At 37.5% G+C, this 22,014-nt stretch overlaps 2 protein-coding genes across 4 annotated transcripts in view; both read right to left on the minus strand.

Annotated features, from left to right (window-relative positions):
- Positions 1 to 61: 61 nt before the first annotated feature.
- On the minus strand, positions 62 to 2,317 carry LOC137585082 (organic cation transporter protein-like). The gene is made up of 4 exons (XM_068300734.1): positions 1,852 to 2,317; positions 1,531 to 1,789; positions 1,041 to 1,464; positions 62 to 979 (listed from the first exon to the last, which is right to left on the minus strand). Exons 1-4 carry the CDS (start codon positions 2,182 to 2,184, stop codon positions 307 to 309), a joined length of 1,689 nt encoding a protein of 562 aa, XP_068156835.1. The 5' UTR covers positions 2,185 to 2,317; the 3' UTR covers positions 62 to 306.
- A 1,588-nt stretch (positions 2,318 to 3,905) lies between these two features.
- jvl (javelin-like) overlaps positions 3,906 to 22,014 on the minus strand; it is a 54,165-nt gene continuing 36,056 nt past the window's right edge. For 2 of the 3 annotated variants that reach the window (XM_068301735.1, XM_068301736.1), the window contains exons 2-5: positions 10,036 to 10,950; positions 9,530 to 9,969; positions 7,712 to 9,461; positions 3,906 to 4,475 (exon numbers count right to left, since the gene is read on the minus strand). In XM_068301735.1, coding sequence (XP_068157836.1) covers positions 3,975 to 4,475; positions 7,712 to 9,461; positions 9,530 to 9,969; positions 10,036 to 10,950 — 3,606 coding nt within the window. In that variant the 3' untranslated portion in view covers positions 3,906 to 3,974. Of the gene's footprint in view, positions 4,476 to 5,137; positions 5,652 to 7,711; positions 9,462 to 9,529; positions 9,970 to 10,035; positions 10,951 to 22,014 lie in introns of all 3 variants that reach the window. The other variant, XR_011033637.1, reaches the window with a different exon arrangement.

Genomic DNA, 22,014 nt, shown 5'->3' on the forward strand with positions numbered 1-22,014 from the left:
ATTTCACATAAACTATCCGAGCATTTTGATGTTAGTACAAATTGTTTTTTGAGGTCCGACATTAAATTGTTTCTTTAAAGTTTTAAAATTCATTTAGCTGGTCTCAATTCTTCAGTTTTGATTAAGCAATATATTTAAGACTTTTATGTTTCGACTCAACAAGAAGAATTAAAAAGAAGATTTAAACCGAGAATATGTTGGATGATTTGAGAATATCTTCTTTTCTCAGTAGAGAGATGTTAAACTCCAAGATTTTGTCATACAGTGTTAGTTGATTTTAACAAATACTTTCGATTCGTTTTCAATTTAGTTCTGAGTTGACAGCTTTGGCATTAAGGTGTCTTCCTCCAATTGTTTTGTTTTGGCAGCTAGTTCCAAATCGGTTTTCGGTTTCTTACGCAAGTTGTGAAGAAAATCAAAAATTCCTTCCCCCTTGCCAAATTCTTCACCCTCAGCCAGTGACATGGGCAGTTTTCTGTCACGCGTCTCTGGCAATAGAAGGCAAACATACGCTCCCGTTAGGAAGAGCAAGCCCAATATGATGGAAGGTGCTGGCTTAAAGAAAGTGCCCAAATGGATAATATATGGTGAGAGAAACGACGCTGCAAAGCCGGCAACATGAGCCACAGCAACGCCACGTCCACGCACGCATGTGGGAATCAGCTCGGTGGAGAATTGAGAACTTGCCCCATCGGCAATGGAGACACCGAACCGTGCAGCTAGCGTTAGACCCACCAGTAAGATAACATTTTGATCTTTCCCCAGTGAAATCACATAGCCCGCAGCGGCGGCAAATAGTCCAGTGAATGTCATCCAACTGACTGCAGTGGCTTTGCGTCCAATTTGGTCTTGAAGTAGTCCCTGAAGATAACCCGAAGGCGGCAACATCAGGGCATTCAATGAGAACATAATAAAGGGTGATATGCCCAGGCCCTCCACATTTCGGGCTATGGTATTATAGCACGGTGTAATGATAATGCTAAGAATTGATATATTAAATATCAAACATTTTTCCTTCATGTGGTTTTTTAGATACTTACAAAATCAGCAACAATTTGATGGCAGTACTGCGCATGCGTGGCGTTTTTAGCATGTCAAGCAACTTAGTTTGTCTAGAGCTCTCGTCATCTTTAACATCCTGGCGATAATGTTGCTCACAATAGCTACGAAATGCTTTAAAGTCATCATCACTGACTTGCCGACGATTAATGGCGGCCACACGTTGCAGTCTCATGATGGCTCCGTCGATATCGTTGCGGGTGACCAGCCATTGTGCACTCTCCTGCACTAGGAAATAGAAAAGTGTCACCAGAACAAGCGGCAGCGAGGAGCAGGCCAAGAAAATACGCCAATGTCCAACCCAAACAGCCAGCCAAGAAGCGCCAATCAAGCCCAGACAATAAAACAGACCCAAGACAGTATTAAGGCCAACATTGCGCAGTGAAGGCGAAACGTATTCGAGAACTGTAATAATAAAACAACAAATAAAATATGGAAAACTAAAGGGAGTACATATAGAACCATACTTACTTAATATATACATGAGATACGAGTTGGCATCGGCTGCCAGGCCCGACACAAAACGGCTAATGGAGAACGAAGTTAGATTCTGAGTAAATATGGTGGAGAAATCGCCCAAGAAACCGCACCAATTGGCCAAAATCAAAGCCTTAATGCGGCCAATTCGATCGCCTAGTAAGCCGAAGACCAAAGTGCCACACACAGAGCCCACAAAAAACAATGATTGACCCACACGTGCTTTGTACGCCTCATCACAGACCCAATTAAGCTGTAGAAAGGGAAAATACAAGATAGTTAAGCTTATTAACCAACATTAGACTAAGATCTTACCTCAGTATTCATGCTCTTATAGCCGAAATCATAATGATATATCCAGCGATCGCAACGTTTGTCACTCACAGTCACATTGCCACTAACCACATCGACGACATCCAGTCGGGTGCACGAAGGACTCTCAAATTGTGAGTATATGGCTTCGACTTCGGCAAATGATCGATTAACCAGCTCCTCATGATAGCACCAATGATCGGGCACAAAGCTAATGACATTCTGTGAGAAGTAATGCATGGATATGACCACCATGAGGTAGCCATAGAGTGCCAATATGAGAAACTGATAACGACTACTATTGCCGCATTTGGCTAGAATTTCCTCAAAATCCATGTTAGCCGCCCTTAGCAATAATCTGATAAGCACATATTTAGTACACGCAAAACACGAGTAGTCGCTTTAATTGATCCAAGTGTGTGTAGTATTATGGTATTCAAAAGTTGACTGAACGGCAATCCGTTCGCCGTTTATGTTCTGGCGGCTTGGAGTGCACAATGACAACTGGTTGAGCTACAAAACACTTGCTAGTCAATTATTCAAAGAGAGTGCGAGAGGCGTTGACAAATTTCACATTTCATAAAGAGAAAGAGAAATGTGAGAAAGAGAAAAAGTTTGTGGGTTTTTCTCTAACAGCGCGTCCCAACCTAATAGGCGCACGCTACTCTGGGACAATAACCTCTTCAATGCAGTCATGACGGCTGCAGGATCAATTTTTATAAGTGAATTTCATCAAATATGAATATTTTGATAGCAAGACAAGTCAGGTCAAGGTCAAGAGAAATCCATTTAATTATAGTTGTTTCTTTCTATGTTTAAGTAGTAGAGAATTGTTTTGGTTTAACATTCTGAGTTTTTCAAATTCTTTGTTTCACACAAAAAACAAAAATCAAACAAAAAGTAAGGGTGTACATATTCATTTGTCCGAAATTGTAGTAACATAGTTAATTGAACTTTAAAAAGAGTTTGCAATTGATTTAAATTTATTGGCAATTGATTTGCCCAGTAAAGAATAACAAATTGTGCCTTGATTTTATTTTTTTATTAATTTATTTTATTTTAGTGTTTCTTTTTTTTTTTTTTTTTGTTTTGTGTTTTTTTGTCATTTTCTTTTTATATATATAGATTTTGCTTCAGTTACATTTGCTGTGTTTATATATGGGATATACATATGTCTACAGGTTGTTTGCCTTTTGTTTTGAATATATTTGCTTTATATATGTATTTATATATTTAAATGAATCATAATTGTTAATTATTACTTTCATTCACACTTTCTACTTGTGTTTTTTTGTTGTTTTTGTTTTATAAATGTAGTAAACGCTTGTTCTTTTGATAACATGATAGATAAATCCTTACACGAAAGAGTACACATAAAATTATTACATTTGCTTGCTTGCTTGCTAGGTTTTGCTGGCTTAATATACATATAATATAGGTAGGATGCTATATATTTAAACGATCTGTACATATACATAAACATACACACATTACATGCACACAATGATATTATTTTTTTGTTTTAACAACTAAACTACTTAGCAATTAAATTGGATTTGAGTAAACAAGCAAAATAATATAATTGTAAAGTGCATAATAACTAACTTAAGACTTTTACATACGAATGCTGCATATACCTAGTTAAATATAGTAGAAAATTGTTGTAATTACATAATAAATAGCTGTAGTTTAAAGTTTTTGCAGTAGTAGTAGTAGTAGTAGTAGTAATTAGAAGAAGAAACCATCATAAAACTAAAGCCCTGAATTCTATTTAGCAGAGACATTTGACAATTATGTTCATCAAATTAGATTCAGTCACAAATTCCACAAGTCCAAAATATTAAATCATAATTTATATTTTGAAAGTTTAACGCAATTTATATGTATATATATAAGATGTGTGTGTGTGAGTACAAATACATACAAACAATCAAAACATAATATACAAAATATATATGTAGACTACCACTTAAAAATCAATCGATTCACATTATATCTCGATTGCATAGACTAGTTAAATTATCATAATTACCAAACAAAAAAATAGACAAAGAGCCTGCCTGTTCCTAGCCCAACTGCTAACTAATTGTTAATAACAAATAAATTGGATTTGGATTACAAATCAATCAACATTCAATGCTATCATAGAAAACTTCATCATCTTCATCTTGCTCGTTTTCGGATAGCTCCTCTTCGAAATCGTCTACATCATACGATACCATGGATTGAAGACTTGCATCGAATACCTTATGCTGCACATGATGCACCTCAAATGGTTTGGCATCATTGGGTGGAGTGCCAAACCAAATGGCACCATCTGCATCACCATCATTATCGCCTTGGCCATCGCACAGATCATCACCGACAGCAGGTTCAACATAAGCTGTTTGTCTAGCGTCGATCGAATCACTGTAACCATAATCAAAGGTCACCAGAAGATTATCACTGCCCAGATCCATTGAGGAATCGTGACTCTGTGTTGCTGCTTCTGTGAATTGTGTGTAATAGGAATCGTAGGCTGTCTCCTCTGATAATTCTTGTGGCGGCTCCAGATCCCTATGCCATAAGGTTTGCCAATTGTTGTTATTAAAGCGAAAATTTGGCTTATTCATCAAGTTGCTCAAATTCTGTGCATCATCCAATGGGTGGAGCAAAGAAAAAGTAAAGGTAATACAATATATATATATATTAAAAGATTTGTTTCTTAGGATTTCAAAGTGCACACAAAAAACATGAAAATGAGAGAGAACATAGAACAATAACAAAAAGAAATTAGAAGAAAAAATAAATAGAATGTTAGAGGAAACATAAAATGTATTTTTGGTATTAGGCAAAGAGCGGGATTTAATTGGAGAACCTCAACCTTTGGGTACAAATTTGCATATTTTTTGTTATTACAAATGCAAGTTATATATGTACAATCTGAACCGATATCTGGTTTTCTTTGTCTCTGTGTTTCACAGAGATGCTTACGTATTTTTTTTGTTTTTATTTTGTTTTTGATTTTAGGTGCAACCCGTTTGCTGTGAAGGGGTAGGTGGGTGGTTGGTTGGTTGGTTGGTTGGTTGGTTGAATGAGGTAATCTAGATTCTACACTATATAAACTACAACAAAAGCAAAAATAAATCAAAGCCATCAATACGTTTGGTAAGATAAGGTGAGAGTGGAAAAAAAAAATAAAAATGAAGCTGTGTTTGGTTCTGTAAGAAGTGGACAGTTGTCTTTGGAAAGCTTAACGTAATCAAAACAAAAAAATGTGTTCAACAACGAAACAAATAAAGAGACTTACGCGTAAAAACAAATTGCGGCAAATTGTGTAAACTTTGTTACATATATAGAGATATATATATATAAATATAGAGAACAGAAAGAGTCGGAGAAGCAGCTTCGTTCTGAGCTTAGCTGAGCTGTGCTGAGGAGATGAACTGGGCGATGGCTGGCTGGACGCATTTATCGGCTCCTCTTTTAGCTGCTGCTCCTGCTGTCCTTTACCCAAAACTCCAGGCGCATATATTTATAGTATATAGTATGTTAGCATTTTTATTTCTCTTTTGGCATGCAGCATTAAATTTGCTTGTTTCTCTCCACCAAAAACACACACACATCAAATTTTTCAATTTATCAATTCAATATACACCACCATAAAAAATTCCATATAGATATGTAGGGTAACCACCAGTTGTTGTTGCTGTTGTTGTTGTTTGTTATTCCACACCAGATCCACAGCTTAGATACGTTGGAAATGTGTGTGTTTTTTTTTTTTGTTGTCCATCATTATGGTTTTAGTTACATTTTTGGATAGGCTGTTTGTTGGTTTTTGGTTGATTGTTGAATGGATGTGGATCGAGGGATATATTGTTTTTTGATTTTGTTTGATACGGTCAGTAGTAGTTTTGGGATATATATAAAATACGAGGAGGTGTACACATGTAAGTTATAACAACAGACAGTATATATGATATATATATATATATAGACAGTAGTTTTGTTTTGGACATAGTTACATAGTGGGAGGGCAGAAAGAAAAAAAAAACGAAAAAGTTAAAATTAAAAAGAAATTACAGCATTAGGTACAACAAAAATTATTCAAGTGTCATTATCTACATATAGATATACTTGATGTAGTTTTCAATAAGCCATGAAATGTATGTATCTGTGTGTGTGTGAGCGTGTTTTCCAAGTGTTTCCCCTTTGGGTTTAGTTGTGGTCTATGAAAAATGCTTTTGATGATCAATCGAATGATACCAAATTAATGATATGATTTTGGCAAGCTTTTTTTTAGGATTTAACTTGGGGCAAGTTTCTTGTTTTTCTTTTTAAAGCATAAATTTCACAAAACGAATCCAAATTTTATGCTATATACTAAATTTGTGTTTATATTTTTATACACATTTAGATGCATGGGTTTTCTCTTGCTTGTTTTATACAAAAATTAAATAAATTATACCCATTTAGGTGGTAAGAGTAGTAATAACTGATAATTTTATATCAAAATATACTTAATTAAAAAATAAAAAAAAAATTAGTATCAAATAATACACGCAAACTAATAATTATAATATGTAGATAATTTTTGTTTAAATTTTAAACACTTTCGAGAAACTGTCTGACGTAATCATCTCTTCTTAGTCAGACTCCCATCATCATCATCATCCATAATCATCATTATCATCAATTTAATGAGACATGCATATGAAATAAATGTTATTTTATGTACATGCAAAAAAATATGCAATAGGTGAAATTATATTGGCTTTAACTGTGACTGCTGCATGTGCTGGCATTGCATTGGCAATTGGCAATTGGCTAATTGATCTAAAGGCGGTGACCGAGCACCTAAGGCGGCTTTTTAGGCTGGGCAGTGAGAGCTATTTTATGGATAGGAAGGAAGGGACAGGAGTTAGGCACCATTCATAAATAGCTGGAGTTATGGGTATATATAAGGCATATATAGGCTGGCAGCTCTTTTTTTTCATATACTTTTTAAAAGTAAAACTAAATCGACAGTAATTAATTCTCAACAATATTTTTCTTCTGTTGAATAACAAAAAAAAAAAACAAAGTAGTATTACAATTAAACATTTTTTCAATTAAAATTTTCAGGTTGAGTGAAAGGTAAGCAAAAAATGTAAATATGTAGATATTTTTACCGTTTCATCTTCTGGGAATAAAAGAGGCGGCAATCTCTTGATTTTTGTGGGCCTTGAAGCCAAATATTATAAACAAACAAATGACATTTTCGGTTTCTGATGATGTGAACGAGGGGGGCAAAAGTAGGACAACGATGATGATTACACACAATCATTAATTAGATGTAAATGGGATACATAGATGTTTAAATAGATATCGATATATATATGTTGTATATATATGTAGTTTTGTATGTATGTGTATGCTGAGAGGGAGGTTAATTGTACAATGTATGTATAAATAAATATGCGTTATAATAAATGTATGTATATCTGTTTTATGTATATTGTGTAGATCGGTTTTCTTTTCTCTCTAGATTGTTGACCGATTTATTTTTTTTTGTTTGTTTGTTCGTTGCTGTTGTTTCTATTGTAGCTGTTGTTTCTGTAGTATCGAAAATGATGATTCTTATGGTTGTTGTTTTTGTTGGTATATCGTAAACGTTATCGAAGGCATAGGCAAATGTATATTATAAATCTGTTATCAGTAGATAATTCATTTTGTTGTTTATATATGTATATAAATGTGTGTATGTGTGTTGTTGTTTTTGTTGTATCGATAATATCAGTAGTAGTAATATTACTATTATAATTATTATTATTATTATCATGGTAATTATATTATTATTAACTCATTTAAACCAACCCAATAATGTTGATTTAAGAGTGCGTACCTTGCCACTATCACTGTCGCCACCATAGCTGGATGTGGGCGTGGTCGTAATTAGATTAGCTTCACCATGCTGCTGACCACCATCTCGATTCAATCTACTTGCCGATCCCACAGAGGCACTGCTCAAACGCCGCGATACACCCAACGGTGCCCGCTCACTGCCAGCTGTTAAGTTGGTGGCCCCCATGATGGCTGGCGAACGCTGCCCACTGCGCCCTCTATGCTGATGCTGATGAAGATAGGCCGGCGTTCCCGATGAGTTAAGCTGGAGATCCTTGCGCAGCGTAGAGCTCAACTGGGCTGCTATAGAGGATGCTGAGGAGGAGCTATTATTATGGTGATGATGGTTTTTACCGCTCTCCGATGGCGACTGCTGCGAACGTGACAAAGAGTCCAAGTGACGCACTCTGGAGCTTAGCGTTTCACGCTTTAGCTTGGGCAACGGTGAGTTTTGAAGCACACGCGGGGACGGATTCGTTACATTCTGGCTGCGATTGCCAGTCGAACCAGACGAATAGGGTGTGGTGGCTAATGGTATGGAGGATGACGTGGAGCTGCGACTGGTATTGGTGCTCAACGAATGATTTGAAGCGGAATCAGCTCGTCGCAAACTCTGCAAGTTGCCAGTACTGCGGCTAAGCGAGGACTTGCTGCCATACGAGGTCCCACTTGAATTGTGCACCGATGGTGGCGATCTTCCGGCTGTCGATGGCCTTCCCGTTGGCGGTTTGCCGGCAAAGTAGGCGGCCGCCTTGCTGCCCGGCAGCGGAATTTTGCTGGGTTTACTGGCCGAACCAAATTTGCGGAAAGCATTCTGACGTGATGTTGGCGTCTGCTCAAAGGGACTGACTCCACCCACACTGGTGCTCATGACACGAGCCGCAATACTACTGGGCGTGCTAGTGCCCAGGGGATTGGCCTGGATTATGGTCTTCGAGAGCGTTGTATTCGGTGTACTCTGTCCCTTTGGCGTCGCCTCATGCTCGTGGGCCGACTCCGTACTGCTGCTGTGCTGTTGCAACTCCTCCATGGCCAGTGGAACCATGGCCTTCATGCTGGGCGTGCTTATTTGCGTGACTGTTGGTGCTGGCATGGCTGTCGATGTAGAGTCCACTGAATCAGGCACACCTCGTCTACTGAGCATCAGTGTTGTTGAGGCGGAGGAACGATTCGTTTCGTAATCATGCTGAGAGGAATTTAAATATGAATTCGTCGTACTATTGCTGCCATGCAAACGGGATTCGACCAGCCGTAATTGGGCTTTGGTGCCCTCCAGTTCAATGGTCTTTTCCTCCAACTGATAGCGCATATGCTCGTAATCCTCCTGATTTTTATTCAGCTGTTTCGCCAGCATTGTCTTGGACTTGCTGGACGTATCGAGCTTTTGGGCCAACACCTGATTCTGTACGGTCAGTGTGAGTAGATGGCGTTGCAGTTCAAGAACATTCGTCTCCAATAGAATGGCCGAGAACCGTTTGGAGTCTGTTACTCGGCATTTGGTATTGCGCGCCCCTGGCGTACTCACAATGCCGTCCAGTCGGCCAAGTGGCTGTTTCCTTGATGATGATGTTGCTGCTGCTGTTGTTGTTGTATCACTGACTGCGCTTTGATGGAATGCATCCTGAGATGGCTGATCATGAACGACGACCGGCTGGAATGTATTCTGATAACTAGCTCGACTGCCATTGGATAGAACAGTCGTCGCTGAGGATAAAAAGTTGCGTTGACTGGAATAGTCCGATTGGCTGACACTAAAAGAGGGAGTAATAAAGAAACATCTTAGTAAGGAATTAATTACAATTATTCCATATTCTCCTACCTGGATGAGCTTTTGCTTTGCTGATGTTGCTGCAATTGCTGCACACGCGAACTCAACTCCAATTTCTGAGCCATGGCCAGCTTAAGCTGCTCTTCGAGATCCTTTTTTACGCTTATCAGTTCCTCCACCTGATCGTTCATTTTGGCTGCCTTAATGCGACCAGTTAGCGTCTCCGCCTCCATTTCGGCCAACTTATCCAGCAATTTGTCGCGCTCTTTACGTAATTGTTTAATATCCTCACGATTTAAGCGCTCTACTTGATCGCGGAATTGCTGTGGAGTCATTCCTCCATCAACGCCGGCGGCTATCTTCCCCTCTTTGCTCTGTAGGTGTTCCACTTCATCGCGTAAGCGATTCGATTTACGGTGTATGACATCTAGCAGGTTTAGAAGCTCATCATCAGATTCTGCACAGCTTAAACGATTTGATGCTAGGGCCACCTGCAGTAAGAACAAATCGATTTGAATTGGGTGTCTTTTAATTGAGAAGAAAATCATTGGACTTACCGTTATAGCACCATTGGTAGAGGAGGCACTGTGTCCATCCTTGGAGGAACTGGTCTCCGTTGAGAAGCCAGAGTCCTGGACAACACTGCCATTATTATTCTCTCCGCTCTTTGGCTCTTTCTTACCGCTGTGTGAGTTGCTGCGACTGCGAGTCAGTGATGAGGACGACGACGGTTCATTACCGGAGGAGGATGTCGCCCCAGCAGCAGCTGCCACAGACGTTGTGGACGGTTCTTTGTGCGAAAGTTTGCGTTTCATGCGTATACCCGGTTCCCATTCCCGACGTGTTGCTAATGAGGAGGAGCCGCCAGCACCGCCGCCGCCATTGGTAGAAATATTTCCACCGCCGATGCCACCAGCGCCTACCGAGTGACTACCGCCCAAAATGACACCCACCGAGGATGTGGGTGTCGTCGGCGTGCCAGACATAGATGCCATTTTATGCTTGAGATCGGGAAATGTTTCAATGACCAGATCCCGGAACTCCAACAGGGCACCAACCTCATGCTGTAGCTCCTGCAGCGATTTGGTCTGTTCGCTGTGTATGTGATGTGAATGGTTAGTGTTTGCCATATGACTGCCATAGCTTTGGCTGTACGGCACATGATGGCTCATATGATGATGATGATGCAAATGATGTGGATATGCGGCGCCTACCACAACTGTTGTTGTGGGCGAGGCAGCTGACACTAATGTCCCCGCCGCGCCCGCACCACTGCCGACACCACTGTTGGCCATTAGATGCGGATGAGCACCATTGCTGCTCAATGGCAGGCACTCCATGGCCAGTTCTGTGGCTCGTAAATTAGTACTATGGATCTTTGTGCTGCCGTTGCTCTGCCTATGGCCGTGACTGATGCAGCTACCGTCCGTTTTACTGAGGCCATGCGTTGCGGGTAGTTCGAAACCTTCATTCTGTAAAAAGAGAAAGGAAACGAAATTTTTAGTATAGAAATATCATTTTTAATGGCAATAGTTTACCGATTTTTTTTAATAAAGCCATAAGCAACGAGCCTACTTAATCTCACTAGGCCAATCTTAAATGAAAATTATAGGTGTGACAGTTCTTTTAGCCAAATCTAAATTCTTAGTTAGTATAAAGAAGTCTCTCAGAAGTTTTCAGTGTTACCAGAAAGAAAATAAAATTAGATCCCCTTTACTTTTTAGTTGTCATATTCCTTCACCTCTATTTTCAGGGTGTTTAAAAGTCGTTAAAATCTCTGGCTTGTGGTAAAAATGTTGTTCATTAACTGTAGGCGATTGTCTGTTGCACTTTTACCCAAGGCCTAAGGGCCGTCCAACTGCAGTCTAACTAATTAACTCTCAAAACACAAAACTCACTGGGCCATTTGAGTGAGTGTGTACTTTATCTATCATCATCATCGTCAATGGTGAAGCAATCATTGGAGTTCAGGAGCAAAGCCCCCAAACGATTAGTGAATGACATACAAATTATGATTGATGAATTGCAGAGCGGCAAGAGACGATCACCCGCTGATCAAACCTCTGGCGACGACCCGCAGAGAAAATTGTAGCAAAAGTGCAATATACAATCGATGCAACAATTTGTGACAATCATGTTGGTTGTTGGCATGGCCCCCACCTCCCCCCGATCTCATCAGCAACCATGGCTAGTAGTAGTGGTGCTTCGACCCATGATCATGAATGAAGTAAAAGTAGTTCGATTCGTGTGAGTCGATTTGTTTGTCAACGTGAAGCAAAAGCTTTCACTAAACGAGAATAAATGAGAATGCTTCTCAATAACGAACGAAAAAATACTTTCACATGCAATAAACATAAATTGTTGACTTGCAACCAGCCAGAGTAGAGTTTGAGTCGGCTTTTTTGCCTATTGATCAAACAAACAAATGGTTATTTATATATAGGTGTATGTATATGTTATACTCGATTCGATTGGTAGTCAAAAGCAGGCAACTGGGTTGCCACCATTAGATTCTCTCTGTCTAGCAAATGTAAAAAAAGAGGTGATTGCATGCTAAGTTGGTCAGCTTAATGGTAAAAATCATTGCAAATGAAGCATAAAAATTGGCCCACATTCATTCAGTATCTATCTATAACTGCTGACGCTGGCGATGCTGCTGGTGCTGCTGCTACCGTTGGGCCAGTTCATTATTTAATAACTAATTAACATTGCCAAAGAGTGTGTGTGAGGGAGAAAGATAGAGAGGACACAGTGCAGGAAGCAAAAGTCATCACAATATTCATTCATTTTCATTGCATAATTTTTGTGTATGCACTTTTCACTATTTTGTTTCCTACTCTATTAAATACTCTTATTTTTTGACCGACTTGCCTTTGAAGCGTGGCGAACTCACTACTCACCAAGCCTGGGAAGTGACAGCCTCAGCCCCTGCCCCAGCCACGTCACATTGAAGATCATGTAATTATATAGCAAAATCCATTGTCAACCACGAAATTGAAACCAAACAATTGAAACGTCGCGACTGTCAGAAAAAAATGAAAAAGAGTAGATACTCAATGCCGAGCGATGCGACTTACTCTGTCATCTGTTTTGAGAGCTTTGCCCATATTTGATTTGTAAATTTCTCATTGCTTACAATTAACTTATAAAGTTGGCCTTTGCCCCACTTGATTCGAGTGACGGTCTCTCTGTCCACTAATTACCAAAAAGGCAAAGCTGTTACCTTAGGTAATACATACATACGTACATACATCATATAAAAGTTGGCATTGTATTATTATATCTCCAGATACTTTTCACATCAACTCGCGTATGTAAATTTTCACGACACAAGTGTTTTTGTGCCACTCAAGCAGCGAGGCGTTGTATTTTTTGAAAAGCTGCGCCTTGCTATCATCAGAGGAGCTGCTGCAGAGTCTAGTCTAACGAACCACCGTGCCTCAGCGTTATTATCATCCAATGACGATTGTCGTGGGCGAAACTGTCATTGCTAGGCTCTGCGTGGCAGCCACGCATTGCTGAATCTTCAAGTTTTATTGCTTGCCGGCAATTGGGTTGATCATCATCATCATCAGCGACGTCGTCGTCATCGCCAACATCTACTCTTGACAGCAGACAGCAGAGCAACGGAGAAGAGCAACTTGAGCCGCTCAATTAAGCTGCCCACCACTTGAGGCCCAAACACTAGCCAGCAAAAAACAAAAACCCAAAAAAAAACTAAATTCTGGGCTTGCCACAGCTCTAACAGCTGTTAGAGAGGATTAGAAATCGACCAGTTATAGATATACACCAACCAACGCAATGGAAATTTTTGCGTTCCTCTTATTACAGAAAGACATGCAAACAACCAAAAGCTGAAGCAATCGATTTAGGGTAAAGGTAGAAATCAATTAAATTGCAAAGAGTTTCCCTTACATCCCTGTAAGAGTGTGCGTGTATCTGTGTGTGTGTGCGTTGTATACTCACACTTAGCAATTAAATGTACCGCTGCGGCACTTGTTAAAACAATGACAAACCATAAATAAATGCTTACCCAAAAGCCACATTTAACCGTAGCTATGTACTTATACATAAATATATATTTTTTATGATTATTTCTATTTTCATTGTTTTTCTGTTGTTGCTATTGTTTTACCCAACAACTTTCTTGTACGACCTGGCGGCATACTTGTTTGTTTGATCGATTTTTGGTTCGCATCCCCTCATTTCATGTCTTTTTCTTTCTTTATTATTTTCTTTTCACTTGGCATGTTGGGGCAGGGTGGCGTATACGTAACGTAACATAACATGGCACTGCGATTGCAACGCCTCAACTAACAAACACGTTGTTTTCAATGCGCTTTACCCATTTAACTGTGTTTTGTATGCATTCACGAATTCCTCTTACATACTCAGAACTGGGTATATGCAAATTGTATTATATATTCACATTGAAGCAACAAAACCTCATCGGTTTGATCTTGAAGCGAATCAATCTGTCATAGTAAGATATTTAACAGGATAACCAAAAGGTCGAGGCATTAAATTAGACCATTAAATTGTTAGAATTGGCTTCACTTTTTGCTTCTGTTACGGATTTTAGTAGGTATATTTCTATTTGGTTATGTATTGTAGCAAGAATAGGTTTATATAAACTAAACTATTATTAAGCGTATGTGAATAAGAAATACCCTGTAACTTTCGAAATTTCAATTAGTTCTGCATTTGCATAACAACAATTACATCTCTGTAAATGCATATATAATTATGGGTCTTAATGAAAATTTATATATGGACGATTTGGTGTACTTATTAATTACACCAGTCGCTGCAGTAACATTTGGCATGACTTGTAGCATTTTTTTCAAACAGTCAATTTCATTTCATGTTTTTTTTTTTTTTTTTTTTTAATTCAATTTAAATGCAGTTTCATGTTAACTTATGTTTGAGTATGAATATTTGGGTTTGGCCTCTTGTCTGATGACGCAACCCAAAGGCTTCATGCGTTTTTCCTATCGGCCAAGTTAGTTGTGCAGTGTCAGTACAATAGCAAAAGCCTAAAGCCTGCAGTCAAATCTAAACATCTGCAACTCTTGCCTGCCTCGGGCCACGCCAAAAAAAAAGGAATAAAAACTGTTTAGGCGCCATTAGTTGGTCGTATTTTCATTTTTCATGTTTTTCATCCAAGAGACTCAATTTTTTTTGTTTAACAATGTTTGCAACACATAATTTTCCACATGTGGCAATCATTTAAAGACCAACCAACATTTTTGGGTACCGGCAATTGTCTAATGTGTTTTTTTTTTTTTTTTGTCTGTGTCTATTTCGTTTTGATGCTTGGCAACTTTGGTAATCGTCGCACAGTCGCACCACCACCAGCAGCAGCAGCACTCAACGGAACAGCGACGAAACGCAAGTGTTGTAATTAAATTAACCATTATTTGTTCGACGCTTTACAAAAAGGTGCCCAAAAATACACAAGGAGTTGCTGCAACACAACCAGCATCAGCAAAAAAAACAACAACAGCTGTTGCAACTTAAATCGTTTCTTGGTTTGTTTCTTTTTCTTCTCGTCGGACATCTGACAAAAACTTAAGCTGTCAAATTTCCTCTTCTCTTTGTTTTCTTACCTCCTGGAACTTTATTTTTATTTTTTTGTGTTGTAGTTGTCTCAATTATTTGTTGTTCCACCTTTGTTTAGTCAAGCTAAATTTATGAAATAATATTTCTAACCATTATTATTTGTTGCTGTAGTTGTTGTTGTCATGAGGCAAATTGAAGGTCACACATAAGGGTTTATCCCTTAAGCTTACTTCCGCTTTTAATTGGAATGGGTAATTATAGTGGAAATACTTTAGTTGTAAACAAAAAGGAATGTACATTTCCGTATCAATGCCAAGTGGCAATTAGATTGTTAATGGTTTATTTAAATATTTCGAAAAACTATTAAGGTAACTGCTATTAACCTACCATAGTTTAGAACCAAAAATTATTTTAAAATTGCAGTAAACAATCAATGCAATAAATTGGAATTCATATAGATATGATTTATGAATTATATTAGCCTGATTTCCCATGCTCCAGCTCTAATTTCCCATAATTCCTATTGCACTCACTTTATGCACGACTGCCACTGCCAGAAACCCAGACCAATTGCCTTTTGCTATAATCAAAAAAAAATAACAAAATATGAAATTATTATTATTTATAAAGCCCATTAAACACATTGCACTACAGCAGCTGATATTATGCAACAAGATAAAAGAAAAAATGTTCCGCAAAGAAAAGAAAGAAAAAAAAACACATTTAATTAAGCACATAAATTATGCAGCATGAAACTGGCCAAAAACTTAATAACAACTTGGTTAACATATCAAAAGAAGTCAAGCCAAGGCACACACTGTGGCAAAAACCATGCGACACAAAAGCCAAAGACAGTTAATTAAACTGGCGAAAAGAAATATATCTCTTTATCTCGATCTTGAGTTAAAGAAGATGTTGCTTAACCATAATAAAAAATTATGTTAAACTAGGAAGTGCTGCCACAAACCTATGATATAAGCTTTGATCGTAGGTCGATAGTGGGTTTAACTTTATTTACTCATATTGATAGCTAAAGTTGTCGGTTTTCATTACAAATAATTATTTAAGGGTTAGATATGGAAATACAATCTTGAAGAGCCATTTCAGCAGTGTGTCTGTTATTAATACAAGTTAACTCAAGCTTATCAAAAGCAAAACAATTTAAGAATACAACTTTCCAGTGTACAAGGTACGTAATCATTTATATAATTTATTTAATCTGATTTCAATTTGTTATTTTGAAATGTTTTCTGCCATTTATTGAAGCCCCATTCTTAAGCTAAATTACAACCTGTAACATATTTCCAAAGGTTGCCTTCTGAAAATATAATTAAAATGACATATTTAACTAACAGTTTGTTCTCATTTCTGTCGATTACGATAAAAAGTACTTGCTGCTCGAGTTCTTTTTGCCCACTGTGCATGGTCAATGGTCAGTTGTTGGTTGTTGCTGTTGGTTAGTGGACCGATTCGACCGTTGTACGCCACTTTGCATTAAATTAATTAACTACTTTATGGAATTTAATTGCATTTTGCTTCTTTTTTCGGTAAGTAAATTGAATTGCTTGAAGTCAGTAAATAAACTAAAACTCATTTAATAGAAAAGAGTTTTCTATATACAATAACTTTCGCCTGTAATTTTTTTTTTTTTCTTATGATGATGATGACGATGATAAACGTTTATAAATTGGTTATTCCCATGGGCGCTGTCAGTCCCTCTGTCTGCGATATATACATTTATATGTGTATATATACATATTTATCCTTGGGGAACTCCTGTTGCCGGCAGTCATGGAAGAGCTTATAAGCTATCGCACAATAACGTCGACACTGTCTTTCAGTCTGTCTATTATGGCCAACGGGGCACACCTCTTGCTGTCATTTGCCAACGATTTCTAATCGATTTTTCCCCCTCTTCCGTCCCCGTCTCTCATGTGAAAATGGCCGAGGGGCCCAAAAGGCCCCAGCAATAGAGAGTTTTGTTGTAAGTCGAATCTTGACCAGAGGTTGCATTTTGCTTTTAACTTTTGTCAATATTTCATTGTTCGCCATCGCTGGACGTCGAGACGTCGTTGTCGACGTTGTCGTGGCCATTCGGACACCACTTTCACACAATTTTCACACTTTTGTTCGCTCGTTCTGTTAATTAGCATGGCGGCACAATAATTTGAGAGTCGCCCGCTGGTCACGCGATTACTGAGGCGCAGCAACAAATGGCGCTGTCATTGATTACTGTTGACCGGAAGTTGGCCACTTTGTCAACTTTGCACGTCTCTGTTGCAAATTCTGCCAACGTCTTTGATTTCAATGAGTCCAATAAGTTGGAGCCAGCTGGCCACTTGGTTATGGAGAACCCTTCCCTTCTATCCCCAAAACCGTCCCAAAAACAAACAAAAACAAATGGGGAAACAAACATTAGTCCCAGCCAAACATACATTCATCCAATCCACGCCCTTTTCCGCATTAATTTTGCTGTTCATTGCACTTTTACAAAAGAAGAGCCAACACAACACAAAAATAGACTGAGTTAGTTGTGTTTGTATACACATATAAACTCGTATTGCTCTCTTGAACGTGCCCCGGTTGGTTTTAATGTGCCAATGACTGCACGATTGTGCGATTATGCATCCCAGCTTTTACAACAATCTGTCAATGCATCCAACCAGAGATATATACATATACACTGAATGAGAGGGAGATAGAGCATAAAATGAACGTAGCAATTCATCGATCCAAGCAATCGATCGATCGATAGATAGTTTCAGTAACGATTCGTTTTACTGCGCGGACAGAGAGAGCGAGATAGAAAAAACGTTTTGTCAATCTTCCAAACATCCGGTACGTTTCACTTTCAGCTCTGATTTATTTTATACAAAATACATATTATATTTATTATGTGCAGTTTGTCAGCACTAAATTGAACCGAACCGGCCCATGCACAATCCACAGTCCCAGTTTGTGGTATCTCTAGACCCAGCCCCAGTCTCAGCCCCAGAGTGGAGCTCGACTTGATGCCATTAAAACTGTTGGCGCTGCGCCCACCTGTATAATATAAATCTACTATGTATGTATGTATACATTTATCCGTACATCGCATACTTCATCATTAAATTGGAACCACACACATTATTTTGCATTCATTTGAAACTAAGTGATCCATATATGGCGACGCAATTTAAAAGCGCATTCAATGCTTTTGACTTTTTATGGCTTATCAGAAAAATGGTTAAGCTGATAAAACAATTGGCAAAACAATATTTGCCTTAGCTTGAAACTTGCCCCGGCTGATACGTATGTATGTATATATGTACATAACAAGATTGTGTACATTAGCTGATATTCGATAAGGTTTATTGTGATTCACTATACTATAATAATAATAATAGAAAGAGTGAACGAGGGAGTGACAATTGAGTGAAATTTATAATTCATTGAAATAACTAGCATTTCTTATGTAAATATAAAATGCTAAAACTATATTTTACGTCATTATTACTATTGCAATATCAATTAACTAGATCAAAAATAATGCTTCTATTAACACATTTAGAAGATAATTGTTTGAAATCTATCAACTTTCTAGGCTAAATATGCAATAAATTCTTTCCAAGATAAAAATTGAAACAATTTGCATTGAAAGTCTAGTCACATATGTCAAACAAGTTAACATCGCTTAATATCCATCGCAAAAAATGAGCTGGGACAAGAAACTTAGTAATTAACAAACCGCATAATAATCGAATGAATCCCCGTTTTTGGCATACAAAAAATATCTTATCAACATTTATATCTATAAATATATTCGCCAGTGGACGATATGATGCGGTGGGTATCAATATATTTACCTAGTAACAACCCTTAAAAAAGTGTATTCAAACAACTTGAAGTTTTGTGAAACTAACCAATATTTTTATCTGTCTTCCCTTATTCGCTTTGAATTTAGGTCTGGTTTATGCTTTAGTTACTCTAAGTAGATGCTGAAAACTAATACACTAGAGGAACACTCCTTAAGCTTACATTTATATATCCATTCTCCTTGTCCCATTATCAAGCTCTCAACAAATTGTTTTCCTTACTTTAACATGATGTGACAAATATTGTGAACCTACACACAGCATTTTTCGGAGATGATCTTTGACATGCCGACAAACTAGGCTATATATATAAACAATATAAATATGCATATACATACATATATACATAACTATATCTATTTATCTATATGGCCCGCAGCTTTTGTTTAGTTGTTACGCTTTGCAGTCGCAAAGACAGTAGAAAAAACTTTCACTTTGTCATCAGAAAGCAACAAACAAAAAAGAAATAAAAATAAAAATTATTTTTTATACTATTTTTGTTTGGCCCTGCCGGCCAATGGGTAAAATTATGAGCAAATAATGAGCTTAGAAAATTTTTACGATCTTCATATTTATATTTTACATTTATAGTGTGGGTTTTTATTTTTTGGGGTTTTCAAGTGAGTGAGGTTAAAGAAACAGTAGGGAGAACAAATTGGACTATGTCCTTAGGTTAAAATGGCATTTCGTTTTGCCATTTCGAGCGAAACTGGTAAATTTTTGGCCGTTAAAATCAAAACCGACCGATAAAACACCGTCGATAGTGTGAAGTGGCCTTTTGGCCATGGCTAGAAAAAAAGATAGTGCGCAATCACGTTAATACTGCCGCGCCAGACCAAATGAATTATGAGCCATGAATCTTTTATGCTTTTTTTCCAGTCATTAAAACTTTGATTTTTCATTGTTTTGTGACGTCTTTGTGGATGGAGAATAGATTTTCGGCAAAAAAATAAACAAAAAGTGGAAAAAAGCTTTTGTATCTCTCTGGCATTTGGCACAAAAAGATGCGTGCGACGTCGCAAAGTAGACGAAGACGATCTGGAGTGGAGATGATGATGATGAGTGGGTTTTATAGCCCAGTCGGTCACAACAACTTCAAAAACTGATAAACTTGTTATACTGAAGTGATCATTAGATCACACAGAGTGAACTGAATTAGAAATGCTGCCACAGACTATGAGATAATGGATGAGCAAAGGAATTGAAACTATTTTCCAGCATACTCCAATCAAGAAGATAACGTTGGCAATCAATTATTCTTGTTGTTCAATGACCTCTCACAGATACACAAACACACACACCTAAAAGTGATCACTTGTGTTTACTTTTTTATAAATTTATTAAAGCAATTATTTAATTACAGTCAATGTTTTAATCATTTACAAATTTTAACTGCCAAATTTGGTAAAAAACAAAATATTATTGCTTGAGGCAAACTCAAGTAAAGTAAGACAGCGAGGGAAAGCTTAAGAGTTGCTAGTTGTTGATTTGTTTAATTAAAAGTTATTCATTTCACATTATTTTTTGTGTTAAATGTTTGATTATTTTTCTATGGATCAAAATTTCAACAAATTTAGCTGAACAACTTTAGTTAAACACCTCGTTTTAGAGTTGGTTACATGTAAGTGTATGTATTTGTGAAATAAAATCAATTTAACTGTCTGCCACACATATTCAGATGCCGTCTGGATCGCCACCGCCATAGCCAATCGAGTCGATTTTTTAAGAAAGCAAATTTACATAATTTTTGTTAGATTGACGCGAATCGCGTGTGTGTCTAGAGTTGCCCACATTTGGCTTCAGCCTTGCTGGTTCCAATTCCCAATTTCCATTGAATGCGAATTCAATTGAATTGTAAGTACCTGGGCCAGTCGCCAGTCGAACAGGTGAGACGTTTAAGGGGAGGGGTCGGTCTAGCGACTAGTTGTGTGCGGCTTCTCTTCTCCTGACATTTGTGTGTTTCATAAATGGTCTGATGGTTAATTTTCGTTTGTCTGATTGTCACATGGATTATTATGTTTTGTTATTTGCCCCGTTCGAATTTATAGTTTCGAGACATTTCGGAATAACATACAAATACATACAAATAGTACCTCTATATATGGGCCGAGGAAGTAATGTCGTCTCGCGGGCTGAACCCGAGCCATGACAATTATTAATGGCAACTGTTTAATTTAATTATGGGAAAGGTTTTTGCGAGCGATCGTTTGCTTTTACAATTTGATAAATGAGTCTACAGACAGGCATTAGTGTGCCTTATTTAAATGAAATTGAAAAGCTACAAAAACTAAATTACTTTAAGTCAAAGCGACGACTGGGAAATACCCTTAAAAAAAAACTAATTGTAATGCCATTTGGTGTTAGGGATTAAATTTTGGAATAGTTCAAGGAGAACCTTGCATTAGAATAAAAGCTCAGATGATTTTCATTAATTGATCAATAATATATACTCACCACTTTTGCTTGTATAAATAAGCCCTACTCGGAGGGTATAAAAAACAAGAGAGAAACAACAAACACCTAACACACCTGATCTGATCATTGCTTCCGGCAATTAAAACTTAGTTAATTATAATGTTGAAGAAACAAAAAAAACAACACTAATTATTTATTATAAAAAGCAACACCGTCTACAAAAATGTGAAGGTTAAACTAACCAAAATGGTTGCAAAAAAAAAAAACCAAGAAAAGCTAAAACTTTATACATATAGTTTAAGTGATATGCATAAAATTTGATGCAAAAACAAATTTTTAAAAGTAATCGCGCACAATGTCATTGTAAGACTTATTTCTCCACCTCCAGTTTCTGAGCTCTATCAATATCAACTGGTCAGCAAGAGGCCGTAACTTTTAACAGCATTTTCATCGTGAATGAAAATTTATAATAACAACTTTTCACTTTTGCGCTCAACGGAAAATGTCACTCAAAAGTCATAGGAAAATTTTCCATACTCAATCATATCGACCAAACATTCAATGTTGACGTCAAACGGTGCGAGGATGACAACATGAAACTTGAAGGATACATTCCGACAACAGCAACAAAAAAAAAAAAAAAAAAAAAAAGAGAAAAAAACTATTGTAAATTGTACATTTAGACACCAAATTAATGACAGCAAT

The sequence above is a fragment of the Drosophila tropicalis genome, unplaced genomic scaffold, assembly GCF_018151085.1.
Source record: "Drosophila tropicalis isolate 14030-0801.00 unplaced genomic scaffold, ASM1815108v1 contig_878, whole genome shotgun sequence".
Taxonomy (NCBI): domain Eukaryota; kingdom Metazoa; phylum Arthropoda; class Insecta; order Diptera; family Drosophilidae; genus Drosophila; species Drosophila tropicalis.